This window comes from Catharus ustulatus, chromosome 5 (genome assembly GCF_009819885.2).
Source record: "Catharus ustulatus isolate bCatUst1 chromosome 5, bCatUst1.pri.v2, whole genome shotgun sequence".
NCBI lineage: Eukaryota > Metazoa > Chordata > Aves > Passeriformes > Turdidae > Catharus > Catharus ustulatus.
In genome coordinates this window covers 32,547,270-32,559,531 of record NC_046225.1, presented here as the reverse complement: position 1 = coordinate 32,559,531, position 12,262 = coordinate 32,547,270, and the positions used below count along the sequence as shown (strand labels likewise).

Here is a 12,262-nt window from a genome sequence, read left to right as displayed (position 1 = left end):
GGTTGCCGACAGGGCCAGGTGGCCCAGCTTGGTGCTGCTGCTCGGCAGGGCCTAGGGCCAGCCGCCGCTGCTGCCGGGCTCGCTCACCCTGGCCTGGCGTTGCCCCACAGCGGCAGGTGGGAACGGAGCCCACCGGCACCCACAGCGGTGGCAGCAGGCAGGGATGGAGTCCACCCGCGGTGGCAGGTGGGGACGGAGCCCACCGGCACCTGTGGCGGCAGGTGGAGACGGAGCCCGCCAGCACACGCGGCGGCAGGCGGGAACAGAGTCCGCCCCCTCCCACGGCGGCAGACGGGGACGGAGCCCACCCGCAGACGGAGCCCGCCTGCTCCCGCGGCGCTGGTGGGAGGCGGGCACGGAGCCCCTCGCCTTCCCCCCGGGCCACGGGGCCGGCAGGAGGGAGCCCCCCGCACTGCCGGCACAGAGCCCACCTCCACCCACCATGCAACAGAGTAATCAATTTGTAACAATCGCGCAATCCCGGGTTTTACTGGCAGATGCTCGGCTTGGCACTTCCGGGGTTGGAAATTTCTGAATGTTTTTCATATATTAGCCACTCCTGACTGTAAGCTGCATTTCCAGGGTGGGAGCAAATTTTTAGTCAAAATGGTGCGGCTTATAATCGTGAAATTACTAAATTATTTATTTCTCAATGTTTATTTAAAATTTACTGTGAGTAATCCATGATAGTCACACAGTCATAAATGGACTGACATCACTACTATTTCCAACTTCCTCCTTCAGTTTATGATCTGTCTTTCCTATATGAAACCCTAAGATCACACTCCTTCATGCTTCAGTTTCAATGGATGGGACTGACATGCTGAACCAAGGCATTCAAACCAGACAGAGGACAAGGCAGCAGGGGGGTTAGCCCACAACAATACCACACTCTATGCCTTCCCACTAGCCCTTAGAAATATTCATGAGCAAGACTTCAGAACACACCACCTTGATACAGACATACCAAGACAACAAACAGGTCACAAGAAAACCCAGTAGCAGCAAAAATAGCTACTTTTTCTACTCAAGATAGAGAGTTGCGAGGGCAAACTAAATCCCAAGCATACACTTCCAAGTAACTTCTTAAAACAGAATTGAAACTATAACCTGGGGAGTTCTTTTTCTCTACGAATATCCAATGCATGGTCTTGATGTTTCCAACACAATGATGCAAATCCTTAGCCATAAGCAACTCAGAACCCGAGAAAAGCTGAATAAGTTCCACACAGTTCTTGATCAACTCCCTCTGCAGCCTAAACAACTAATAGTTCCCAAAAGTACAACTCTGAGCCTCCCACAAGTCCATTGTTCTAAAATGCTCTTTCCTGCTTAGGGGGAAAAAACAAACCCCTTTTTAGGAGATTTTATCATGGTTTAAATATTTGTGTATACTGATCACTCTCAGTTAAAATCTCAGTTTCATTTTGTTATCTCATAGGTTTCAGTCAGTAATAGCCATTATTAATATACACTGTTGTAAATACATGAGTCATACTGAAATATTTTATCATGGTGACTAAAGATATCAGCATAATTTTACTGACTCAAAAGATCAATCAAAGGCAATTCTGTATTCAAAATATAAACACACCATCAGTTAGATTTATGTAAACCACACAAAAGAGCATGATTCAGACATCAAAAAAAATTAGGAAGCATGTTTCAGATACATAAAGCTGTATAAATGCATGTAGATAGCCAAGGGCTCTGCCCCAGCACCATTACCCTCATATTCATTACCTGTCAAAACAAAGAGGCCTGCCAAAATACCTAACAAATTTTATCCTGAAAAGTTACTTTCATAAGTTAATGATGACACACTAGCATGAGGACAAAACATTTCTGCATAAACTGAGTTTTGCTATTGCTTTACACACATTCACAGGAAGTCCATTATTTGTTCAATGACACTCCAGTATGATCAGATATTCCAATCCATTTTTTAAGTTGTTTTAGTATGGGAAAGACCAGAGGGTTAAACCATCAATATTTAAACATACATCCCTTTTAGTTTTGAAAATAATGAAAAACAGATGTTCTCTCACCTTCAAAACTTATATCCTTTAATTAGTGGAAAAAGCTTAAAAAATTGCTCCTGTATGTAAAATCTGTGAACTCGCCAAAGGGAAAGCAGCTCCATTGCCATATGAGGCAGTGACGGGAGAGCTGGTTGGATGAAGCAGCAGTGAAGGAAAAGAGGCTGAAGCAAGGAAACAGCAGATGAGCAGGCAGCGAAAACCGAGTGTAAAGCCAGGTTCGTGGGTGGCAAGTTGGCACAGTGGGATGCCCAAGCAGTACAGCTCTCACCACCCAGACAGGCTCAGAAGCATTCCATGAGAAAACCAGAAAACCCCAAGTACCAAAGCCAAGAGTCTGAGAAAATCTGCTCAGCAATTGTGCACTTCGTTGCTGCTAAGAGATAGCTGCGGTCATGGAGATCATGTGGTCACAGAGGCCAAGAGCAGGCACAAGGTGAGCTGTGGGAGATACAGGAGACGTTTGGGTACTGCAGCTCCCATTTAAGTACAGTAATTTCATGACTATAAGGCGCACCTTTTTGACTAAAATTTTCCCCTGAACCTGGAAGTGGGCCTTATAGTCCAGTGCACCTTATATAATGTACAAAGTTGCAACATTTGCCAACCCAGAAGTGAAAGCCGCAAGGGGGGGCAGTGCCGCATGAGCACCAAGTAGTGATGGGGGGGGTGGCCCCGGGCGGCCCCAGGTGCTGAGAGCAGCGCTGGCAGGGAGGCGGGAGGCAGCCCCAGGCACCGGGAGCAACGCTAGCAGGGAGGTGGGGGGTGGGAGCAGCGCTGGCAGAGAGGCGGGGGGCGGGAGCAGCGCTGGCAGAGAGGCGGGGGATGGGAGCAGCACCGGCAGAGAGGCAGGGGGTGGGAGCAGTGTGGGCAGGGAGGCGGGGGGTGGGAGCAGCGCTTGCAGAGAGGTGGGGGTGGGAGCAGCCCTGGCAGAGAGGCAGAGGGTGGGAGCAGCCCTGGCAGAGAGGCTGGGGGCGGGAGCAGCACTGGCAGAGAGGTAGGGGGCGGCCCCAAGCGCCGGGAGCAGTGTGGGCAGGGGGGCGCTACTACTTCATTACTTTGTTGCGCGCGGCACGGATCCTCGCTGCAAAAATATACGTGCACCTTATAGTCCGGTGCGCCTTATGGTTGTGAAATTACTGTAATACAAAGGAACCCAGTGGAGTCTACACTAGAAGCAAAGTCCTGGTACAAAAATGCCATAGGAGGTGCAAGCAAATGACCAAATGTGGTGAGAGCATGGAGCAGGCCAAGGCAAACTGGAGGCCATTCCAAAAGACATTCTGAGGGATTGTCACATAGTAGCTGTCAGTGGCCACATGAAAACACAGAAGAGTCAGGACACCCCTCGGGAAATGGCATTTTCTAGTCATTTATTTTGTAGAGCTCATAAATAAACCTCATTCTACCATGTGAACTGCTTCAGGGTACAGACGCTCAGGGGAAATGATGAGGGGACTGAGTGCTAATTTGTGCTAGCTTGATGGTTATGATGGGAGGAAAGAATTAAGGAATGTTTAGTTTAGTATACTATATGCCTGATACACTAATGTAAAGGAAGAAGATTGTAAATATTAATAGGAAAATTGGGGGGAAAGGGGTAGGACAGAAGAGGGATGATCTTCCTCACATTGAACTATCAAAAAAATTGTCAGTTTTTTAATTTACAGAAATTAAATAGGAGAGCAATATAAAGCTTTACCTTATGTCACCAAATAAAAGGCAGCTTTAATTGTTCGGAGCACAATTCTTTAAAACTGCGGATTGTATATTTTCCCAAAATTATAATTTAAGATAACAAAATCCAGCCTTATCTTATGAACAATATTTGCTAGCTGATAGCCTGGCATTTGAATAAATACAAGCTAAACTGTATTACAACAAGGAAATAAAATTAAACTCATGCTATTTTCAAAAAAAACTAGACATGATTTAGATGTTACAGTTTCCAGAGGTAAATACTCAATTTAGGACTTAATGTATTCCAATATCCCATCTTGAACAACTTATTTTCTTAAATTTGGAATTAAAGACTTGTCCAGTAGCTAGTTAAAAGTAATTTTACAAGTCATCCAGTACATTATAAAACTTTGCCGAAAATTGGCAGATTTGACACTCATTTCAAACTATTTCAACAGGTAGCTATTTGCCCATCTCTCATACACTACAAAGCTGGTTAATTTTTGACTGCTGTACTATTTTTTACATAGGTTTTAGTAGTACTGCTGTTGGTACTGTCCATTTTTTTTTATCTCATTGATGCTTCCAGTAAATTGTTCTTATCCCAATTCACGATCTTTGTGTCTCCCACCAGAGAAGGGAGGGGAGTGAGAGGTGTCCAATCTGGGGGAGTCTCCTTGAGCAGGGGAGAGGGCAATAAATGAGAAGTGCTGTTCCTAAGCTACAGCAGTACAAAAGTAGAGATGTGGTCATTTCTTAGACTTTTACACAGCTTCATGGCAGGTGAAGGAGATTTTTTTTTTAAATATTCTTCTTCCCCATCTATATATTAACTATCGCCAAATCTAGTGTCTCTGATGAAAGAATTTTAAATGGTATCTCAACACTAGAAATTAAAGCCACGGACACAGTGATTTGGAAGAAAGACGCCAGTAAGTTTACCTGACAAAACAAATACAACAAAAGAGCACTTCCGGTGTTACTCACCAACCAGTCTGATGATGCTACATCTAAAACTAATGCAAGAAAATCAGCTAATAGAGGATCCAAATGCAAACAATAAGCTGAGCATATGCAGTCAAACGCACTAAGGTACTTGCAAGAGTCAGTTTAAATCTAATGACAGCCCCTATTCTGTTCTTACAGACTCACATGCCAACTGCCAACAAGTTCAGAGTAAGATCAAATTCTGCACAGACTGAGAACAAACCTGCAAGGTTATAAGCAGATTTGTCCACTAGGTGTGTCTAAATAATCCAGAGATACTACTTATGCTTGGTATGTAAAAACATTCATTTTAGAAGAGTGAAATCCAACAAAGAATAGCAAATGCTCTTGAAATTCAGGGGGTGGGGTGGAATTGGTTGGATGACAACGTGTCTTATTTTAAATTTTGTCAGCTATCATTCAATGAAGCCATCATTCAATGAAGATGAGTTTGAGAAGAACAGGAGGACAGGCAAGGGGAAGCCCTCAGTCTGAGCAGGATCAGCAGCCCAGAGAACCTGTCTAAAGGGATTTACTACAGGTGCATATGGCAGGCTGACAAAAAAAAGAAAAAAAACCCAATAGTTTTAAACTGGGTGGGGGGGGGGGGAAGAGGAGTTTTGGATGGTGACATGCTTAGAGATTAATTATGTTTGGCTCTGGGAAAAGAAAGGGAGAAGAGAACTTTCTGAGTCAATCAGATTTGGAGAAAAGCACATACTTCTTGCTTTCTACCTATTTGATTGCTCCTACACAGACTTCTTGGCTTCATCCTGCTCTCTTAATAACAAGCTTCACATGTTGCAAAATAATATCCTAGTGGTTTTTTAGATAGGCAAAGCTAATGGACTGAACTGAAAAAAATCCACACTAAAAGAGTGTAAATACTAATTTATTATTGCAAATTTAGTTTACTCAAATGACAAACAAAATCAAAATTAGATGATCTCTACTTTACAATGTTTAGGTCTTCTCCTATCACTTGATGTCAGTGATGAATGAGGATGTGCTCCATTGGCTAAACCACAGCCAGTTCATTTTAATAGCAGTAGGGCATCAATACGCACGAATTACACAATGCTCCAAAAGGCTCTTGAAATAGTTACTCCCTGTGTATGTAAACAGTTGGTTTCAGCGAACACTTATCCAGTCATCATCTTTTGTCCACTTTTAACACTACTTTGTAGATTAAAGAATACCACCTTATCAGTTCTTAGCAGATTTTTCATAGGTCTCAGTCCCTTATTTCTGAGCACTGTAAAATTTTATTTTAGCATTTCTTCTAATCATTCTTTTCTGTCCAGTATGTATATCTGAGTAGTTTGCTATTTGTCTCCCAGCAGTTCATTGGCAGCATAAGTAAAGCTGAAAAACTGAATTTTCTTCTCAGGCAATTATTTACTAAATAAATAGATGAATAAATAATTTATTAGCCACTAGTATTCCAAATCAGAAGCTTAACCTGGGTGCCCTTCTAACTTTTGCCAAGTTCCTTATTCATGGACGAACCCAAACCCCAACCACAACTTACTCTTTTACAAAGAAAAAATCCTGATTAACCTTGTCCTAAGTTCTAATAATGCCCTCACCCATTCTTCAATGACTACAGCTTCTAAGCACAAACCTCTCGCTAGAATGACTTTGGTTTTACTCTCATTAAATACTTTCTATCTTATATAATTAAAGTTTCTTAATTTTGCTTTCATAGACTTATTTTTGTTAATTAACAAATTGTCTCTCTTGCATTTGCCTCCCAAGACACCAGCTTTGACATCTACTTGACTTCATCCACAACTGTAAAACCTATTCTTATGGCAACTTCCATGCCTGCACTTCACTAAGGTATCAGACATTGTCCCAGATGTCATTTTACACATTTCTTTATACGAACAGCATTTAAATGTTCTGCTTATTGTTATAGGATATGTAATTTTTGTTCATTCTCCCAGAAAGAATCTCAAGCTCATTGTTTATCTTATTTAATATCACCTTGCTTCAAGTGTTTAAGTGAGTGAGGCACAAGCATTGCTGTATTTCAGAGGTACAGAAGATTGTTGACATGGACTACATACAACCCCAGGCCGTGGGGATGGCAGCATGGAGCCCCCGCCTCTGCCCCAGCCTGCGTTGCCTGAAGGAGGGAGCTCCCCGCCTCCCTTCTCCCCACGCTGCCAGCACTGAGCCGGCCCCACTCACCGTGCAACAGAGTAACCAATCCGTAACAATCGCGCAATCCCGGGTTTTACTGGCAGGTGCTCGGCTAGGCACCTCTGCTGCACTTCCGGGGTTGGAAATTTCAGAAAATTTTTCACATATTAGCCGCTCCCGAGTATAAGCCGCATTTCCGGGGTCAGACCAAAATTTTAGTCAAAATGGTACAGCTTATAATCGTGAAATTACTGTACTCATTTTTCCAATAATCAGTTTTGCACCTTTAGCATTAACTATTAGATGGCACAACCTTTTTATCAACAGTGCCCTAACAGACACAAGACACTTGACTGCACCAAGAACATGCCATCAACATCAAATGGACGTCCCAAGATTTTCACTGCTCTCCCTCCCACTGGAAAGCAGATTTCAAGATCTAATGCTTCATACACTAACCAACATTAACCATTAAGTGGTTTCCCACTGTTTAAAATAGTAAAAAAAATTCCAGTGCTTTCATTATCATGATACTATACAGAGAAAGGTCATTCTTTCATTCTGCCTTTCACAAATTTTATTACATAGCATACACTTCAAAGGAGTCTTTTACAATATTCTGAATGAATATGCATTGAACCAGCATTTTTAAATAATTCAGCTCTGCTTCCATTAAAATGATCAAATTCAGTCACTTTAGACTGAAATGATTGCAATCACTTGCATTTTTCTCCATAGCTCCAAATATTTATTTTTACTGGAGCAATATAAATTTTGAGTGTCAAACATTTTTTTCCATGTATGAAACCACTTATGTGAACGTCTTGGTTTGCAAGGCAGGATGTAACCAAAAGTATGCATTCTATCACCATCTGTTGAAACCAGGCAGGGCAGTGTTCTTTATATTTTATACAACCCATCCTTCCTTCAGGAAGATATTGTCTGTTAATGGGCCACTGAGTCCCACTCCATGACTGACAAAATTACATCATCCATTGGGAGATGTTCCACCCAGGAGGAGGAGCCAAGCATTTCCTACCTAAATAAAAACAGAGATTTGGAACATCAGAGTAGCCTTTTTTCACTGGATTTCAGAAGAAAACCAGATCTTTCCCCATCATTACTGGACCTTTGGAGGAAAACTGTACCCTTCTAGAGGACTACTGCTTCAACTGAACCACATCTGTCACTGCAGGAGGACTGCAGCCACCATTTAATTGGACTGCTACCAACACCCTGAATGATGGGGTGTCAGGTTGTATTCTGGTTCTGTCAGTATTTTGGTTCTTTTTGTATTACTGTACTTTTATTTTAATCTTTCCTACTAAAGAACTGTTATTCCTATTCCCGTATCTTTGCCTGAGAGCCTGTCCTAGTTTGGAGGACAGGTGCCTGCTAAGAAAGGCAGGAGCCTCTCTTTGAAATGGAGAATATAAATCCCCTCCCTCCAAATTATTATAATTTTGAAATCAAGGGGGTTTTCAGGCAAAGATATGGGAACCAGGAATAGCACTTCTTTTCTAGGGAAATGAAAATAGAAATATAGTACTACAAAGAAACAAACCCCAAACCCTAACAAAGTCAGAGTACAACCTGACACCCCATCAGGTAGGGTGTTAATAGCAGTTTGATTAAATGGTGGTTACAGTCTTCTTGCAGTGACAGATGTGGTTCAGTTGAAGCAGTGGCTCTGTAGAAGGTGCAGTTTCCCTCTGGAGGTCCAGTGGTGATGTGGAGGAATTCCTGTCTCCCTCTGGAGGCCAGTAGAAAAAGGGCCACCTTAGTGTCCCAAAACCTGTGTTTTTATTTTGGTAAGAAATGTTGGGCTCTTCCCCCTGGCTGGAGTAACTTCCAGTGGGATGAAGTAATTTTATCAGTCCCACAGTGGGACTCAATGGGCCATTAGCAGAAAATGACTTTTTAGAGGAAGGATGGGTTGTGAAAAGATAAAGAACAATGCCCCGCCTGGTTTCAATGGATGGCCCATTAGCAGAATATCTCCCATGGAGATAAGGATCACTTCCCCCACCCTCAATAGATGGTAATAGAATAGATACCTTTTATCACATCCTGTAGTGTAACCCAAGACAGAGCCCCTTAATTTCAAAGTCATAATAATTTGGAGGGAGAGGATTTACATTTTCCATTTCAAGAGAGACTACTGCCTTTTTTAGCAGACACCATCTTTCAGACCAAGCACAACAGAAGCAGCAAAACCTGCAGTAACATGATCATGCTAAAACATGCACCAAAGACTTGTGTACAGTAAGGGAAAACATCCACATTCAAATTCTAGTGTATCCTATAATTTGAAATTTGATTACTCACAGGAAGAGACTACTCAGTACTTCACTCCATTTGTCAGGGTTTTAGTGTTTTTATTTTTTAAATTGACAGCATCTGCATGACACTTCGGACAGATGTACACTGTCCACAAAGATGGACTTTCAATTCTAGCAGTAGGCATGAAACAGTTACCACAGCTAGTAAAGGCAGGAGATATGCATTTAGGTTTGTTCTTCTGTGTTTCATTAAATATAAAGCACTGCCTTTTAATTCTAAAAATTCTCTACATCTTATGATTTATTTTTAAAATATAGAATGCAGTACATTCAAAGCTGATATACCTGCTCCTTGGAAGAAACATGGATTCTTTAATGAAGACGGAACCAGACAGCAGGATATACCAACAGGTACCAATATCATCAGGGCTGGAATAAAAAAAAAAAGAAAAAAAAAAAAAAGACACAGTTTAAAACACTTGATTTAAATTACTCACAGCAGTACCAAATTTGCACTACAAAGAACATCAAAGAGGCAAAAATGCTCCAAACTATGGAAGGAAGACACAATCCAAATATTTAAAAAGTAATTCCATTAAATTATTCTAATTTCGACCTGCAAATATATACATTATTAGAACACTTAATTTCATTTACCTGACTTTATTACAAACATCTATCAATTTCGAAACAGCCAAATTCAAATTAAATAGAATTGTAAGCGATTAAAGGAAGCCAAGTTGCTGTAAATATGCTGTATTGTATTCTATCGAATGCATTGAAGAAGAATGACAGTTCTTACTGAAGAGAGCTGTAGCATCTTTCCCACTATAAATAAAGGCATCTTTTCCCAATACTAGCCATCTTCTTTTCAACCCTTTCTTCAAGACAGAAATTTTCCTTTCTGCATCAGCATGCCTTTCTACAAGGCAAGAGACCATCAGAAACATCTGCAGATGGTAAACCCACATCAGATTTGCCAGTCATCATTATCTGTTGCTGCTAAGCACTGCCCTTTTAATGTCTCTTCCTGGCACCAGAATAAATTCCCAACAAAACAGGCAAAATGTTTATTTTCCCCCTCTCTTCAATCTGTAGAGGAACTGGATGAGGAAGACTTTGTCATACAGGCACAGTTCATTGTACTGCAGATTCAGATGTTGCTCCTTGAGTAATACAAAATCCCTTTCCATATGCTTAGTCTCTTTTTGGATAAGTTCAAATAATGTTTGAACCAGAAAATAAAATAGATTAAGGCTACTAGAAATAGCTGCAGTAGAAGTCTCATTCCATGTTGACAGTCAGTGTTGAGAATCTCTCTATTGTACTTCAGTTTTTACCACTCCTGCTTCATCCAGAGAAACTACAGTAGTTTTATGAATACAAGCCGCACGGACTATAAGCTGCATCTCTGGGTGTTGACAAACATTTCGTTCTTTGTCCATAATCAAGCCGCACCTGAGTATAAGCCGCTCTGTCGTTCACAGCGAGGACCCGCGTGCAACAAAGTTGCCAATTAGTAACAGAACCACAGCATGGCGGGGTTTACTGGCTCGGCTCAGGCTGTGCAGGCTCAGCCTGTTCAAGGTTGCCGACGGGGCCAGGTGGCCCAGCTTGGCGCTGCCGCTCGGCGGGGCCGCTCGGGGCCGGCCGCCGCCTCTGGGCTCGCTCACCCTGGTCCGGCGTTGCCCCGTGGTGGCAGGTAGGGACGGAGCCCCCCCCGCTCCCGCGGTGGCGGAAGCGGGCGGGGACAGAGCCCCCCGCTTCCTCCTTGAGCCACAACGATGGCGGAACGGGGCCCCCGTCTCCTCCCCGAGCCGCAGTGATGGTGGCACGGGGCCCCCGCCTCCTCCCCAAGCCGCAACGATGTAGGCACGGGGCCCCCGCCGCCTCCCCGAGCCGCGGCAATGGCGGCACGGGGCCCCCCCATCTCTCCCCCGGGCTGCGGCAGAGGAGGGAAGGAGAGAGCTCTCCCACCTCTCTCCCCACCCTCCGTGCTGCCTGAAGGGAGTCAGGCTCCACCCGCAGTGCAACAGAGTAACAATTTGTAACAATCGCGAAATGCTGGCTTTTACTGGCAGGTGCTCGGCTTGGCACCCTGGCTGGCACTTCTAAGGTTGGAAATGTCAGAAAATTATTCACATATTAGCTGCTCCTGAGTATAAGCCGCATTTCCGGTGTAGGAGCAAAACTTTAGTCAAAATGGTGCGGCTTGTATTCGTGAAATTACTGTAATTGAACTCAAGACTAATGGAGTTCATCCTTATGAACTGAATGAGCATTCTTATTGAAAACTACATCCCTAGTGACACTAAGAGATGTAGATTACTTCATTTGTAGCACCTTCATTTTTTTAAATTACAGTAATTTCACGATTATAAGCCACACCATTTTGACTAAGTTTTGGTCCATACCCAGAAGTGCAGTTTGAATTCTGGAGCGGCTTATGTATGAACGATTTTCAGAAATTTTCAGACCCGGAAGTGAGAGCCTGCAGCAGCCCTGAGCCAAGTTGGAGCCCACGCAGCCCTGGCGACAGGGTGGTGCTGTCGATTTGAGTCCATGATATTTCTCTGTATTTTTTTCTGTGTTTTCAGTCTTGTGCAGCTGAGTTGCTTCCCTGCTATCCGTCCACCCAAGTGGTTGAGCGGTTGCCCTGCTCTCTGCCCGCCCAAGCGGCTGAGTGGCTGCGAGGTTGTTTAAAGGTAACGCGGATCCGTCAGAAATCCATTGTAAAACGACGTTTGTAAAACAACCACACTATTGTTCATATCTTTTTCCGCTCGTAAATAAAACTTGCAGGGTACGCTGCCACAGTTATTGTCTGTATCTTTTTTCACTTGGAAATAATGTTTCCAAGGTCGGCACCTGCCAGTAAATCCTGCGACCCTGCGATTCTGTTACTAATTGGCAACTTTGTGAAAGTTGCACACGGATCCTCGCTGCGAACGAAAGTGCGGCTTACAATCCGATGCGGCTTATCTATGGAGGAAAAATGAAATGTTGTCGACACCCTGGAAGTGCGGTTTATAATCAGTGTGGCTTGTAATCGTGAAATTACTGTGTATGTCTCAAGTCTTTAGCAACAAATAGGTCTACTTGAAGTAAGAACAGCCCACATGTTTT

At 43.2% G+C, this 12,262-nt stretch overlaps 1 protein-coding gene across 6 annotated transcripts in view; it reads right to left on the bottom strand.

Annotated features, from left to right (window-relative positions):
• Positions 1-12,262, bottom strand: part of RAPGEF2 (Rap guanine nucleotide exchange factor 2) — a 219,832-nt gene that overhangs the window by 118,905 nt on the left and 88,665 nt on the right. For all 6 annotated transcript variants that reach the window (XM_033059449.1, XM_033059453.1, XM_033059452.1 and 3 more), the window contains exon 4: positions 9,482-9,565. In XM_033059449.1, the coding sequence (XP_032915340.1) occupies positions 9,482-9,565 (84 nt within the window). The remainder of the gene's footprint in view (positions 1-9,481; positions 9,566-12,262) is intronic.